The sequence below is a fragment of the Aureococcus anophagefferens genome (genome assembly GCF_000186865.1).
Source record: "Aureococcus anophagefferens unplaced genomic scaffold AURANscaffold_1457, whole genome shotgun sequence".
Lineage (NCBI taxonomy): Eukaryota > Pelagophyceae > Pelagomonadales > Pelagomonadaceae > Aureococcus > Aureococcus anophagefferens.
Window position 1 is genome coordinate 1 of NW_008706408.1, and position 1,339 is coordinate 1,339.

The following is a 1,339-nucleotide window of genomic DNA, read 5'->3' on the forward strand; positions in this document are numbered from 1 at the left end:
CCGGCGGACGCGGAACGGGCCGAGTCGACGTCCGCGCATTCGCTGCCGTTGAAGGGCGCGAGGTCCGGCTCCTCGATCTCGAGCTCCTCGCGCCGCGGGTCGCTGCCGCTCCGCCGGAGCGGCGGCCGCGCCAGGGCGTCGTCGTCGCTGCTCGCCCCGGCGAGGTCGATCTCCCGCGGGGCGCCCGCGGCGCCGTCGCGGAGGCCCTCGTCGTCGCTGTCGTGGAGCGGCGGCTCGTCCTGCGGGCCCTCGAGGAGGACGCCCAGGCCGCAGGAGATCTGGCCGAGGAAGGCCGACGCCGATTTTTGCAGCCCCGACGTCGCCATCACATCATTTTTGCTTTGAATTCTTTCAGTCACTTTCAACACCTTCAAGTATCCATCATTTGGTGCGGGCTGCTTCCTCACGACTGGGGGACTTTGGTCCTTTCTGGTTCGCCTCGACGCTCGGAGGCGGGACGCCGCTAGCAGCACCGGCCCGGGTTTCGGCGGCGCCATGTCGAAGCGCATCACCCGCTTCGAGGCGAACCAGCCCGACTGGCAGATCACGATCCAGTACGTCGGCACGCCGAGTTTCGAGCGCGTCCTCCGGCGTCCGCCGGCGGGGGGGGGGCTGCGCGGCGCGCGCGGGGCCGTCCCTCGCGGGGCCGGGGCGGCGCGCGGCGGCGCGCCGCTTCAACGTCGCTTCAACGGAAATGGCCGCCGCAGGTGCCGCTACTCGATGCCGTTCCGGTGGCTGACGAAGCCCGTGTGGAAGATGAAGACCCACTTCAACGAACTCTTCAACGTCTACAAGGACGAGCGCATCGACCTCAAGACCGTGCGCCTCTCGCGCAAGCTCGGCGCGCGCCGGCGTCGCCCCGTCGACGGCGGTTTTTCTTTCCTTCGCCGACGGCTTTCGTCTCAGGCGGCGAGGAGCTCACGGACGTCGGGCCGTGCGGCAAGCACCTCAAGGACGGCGACGTCCTCACGCTCGCGCCCCGCGACGGCACGGTCTGCGAGAACCTCGACGAGATGGAGTGCGTCACCTTCCAGATGGGCGACGGCATCTACTGGTAGCGCGGCGGCGGCGCGCGGCCGTAAGCCGCGGGGCGGACGGCGCGGCCCGGGGGGTGTTGGGGTCTAGGCCGGGGCGCCGCGCGCCGTGGCGGACGGCGGAGGGTCGCGATTCGGGCTGCGGATTGATGCGAGCACGTCGGGCAAACCAGCCGACGTTGAGTCGATATTGAAGTGCAAGGTCGAGATCGACGCGATGCTCGGCAAGCTCCGAGCTCTGGCGCTCGTCTTCGCCGGCGCGTCGGCGCTCGCGCCGTTGCAGCCGGTGCAGCGCCGCGACGTCC

At 70.5% G+C, this 1,339-nt stretch overlaps 1 protein-coding gene across 1 annotated transcript; it reads left to right on the plus strand.

Annotated features, from left to right (window-relative positions):
* Positions 1–495: 495 nt before the first annotated feature.
* Positions 496–1,058, plus strand: AURANDRAFT_69332 (hypothetical protein; the record flags this gene model as incomplete). Its single annotated transcript, XM_009045099.1, has 3 exons — positions 496–554; positions 708–871; positions 907–1,058. 3 exons carry the CDS (start codon positions 496–498, stop codon positions 1,056–1,058), a joined length of 375 nt encoding a protein of 124 aa, XP_009043347.1.
* Positions 1,059–1,339: the final 281 nt, after the last annotated feature.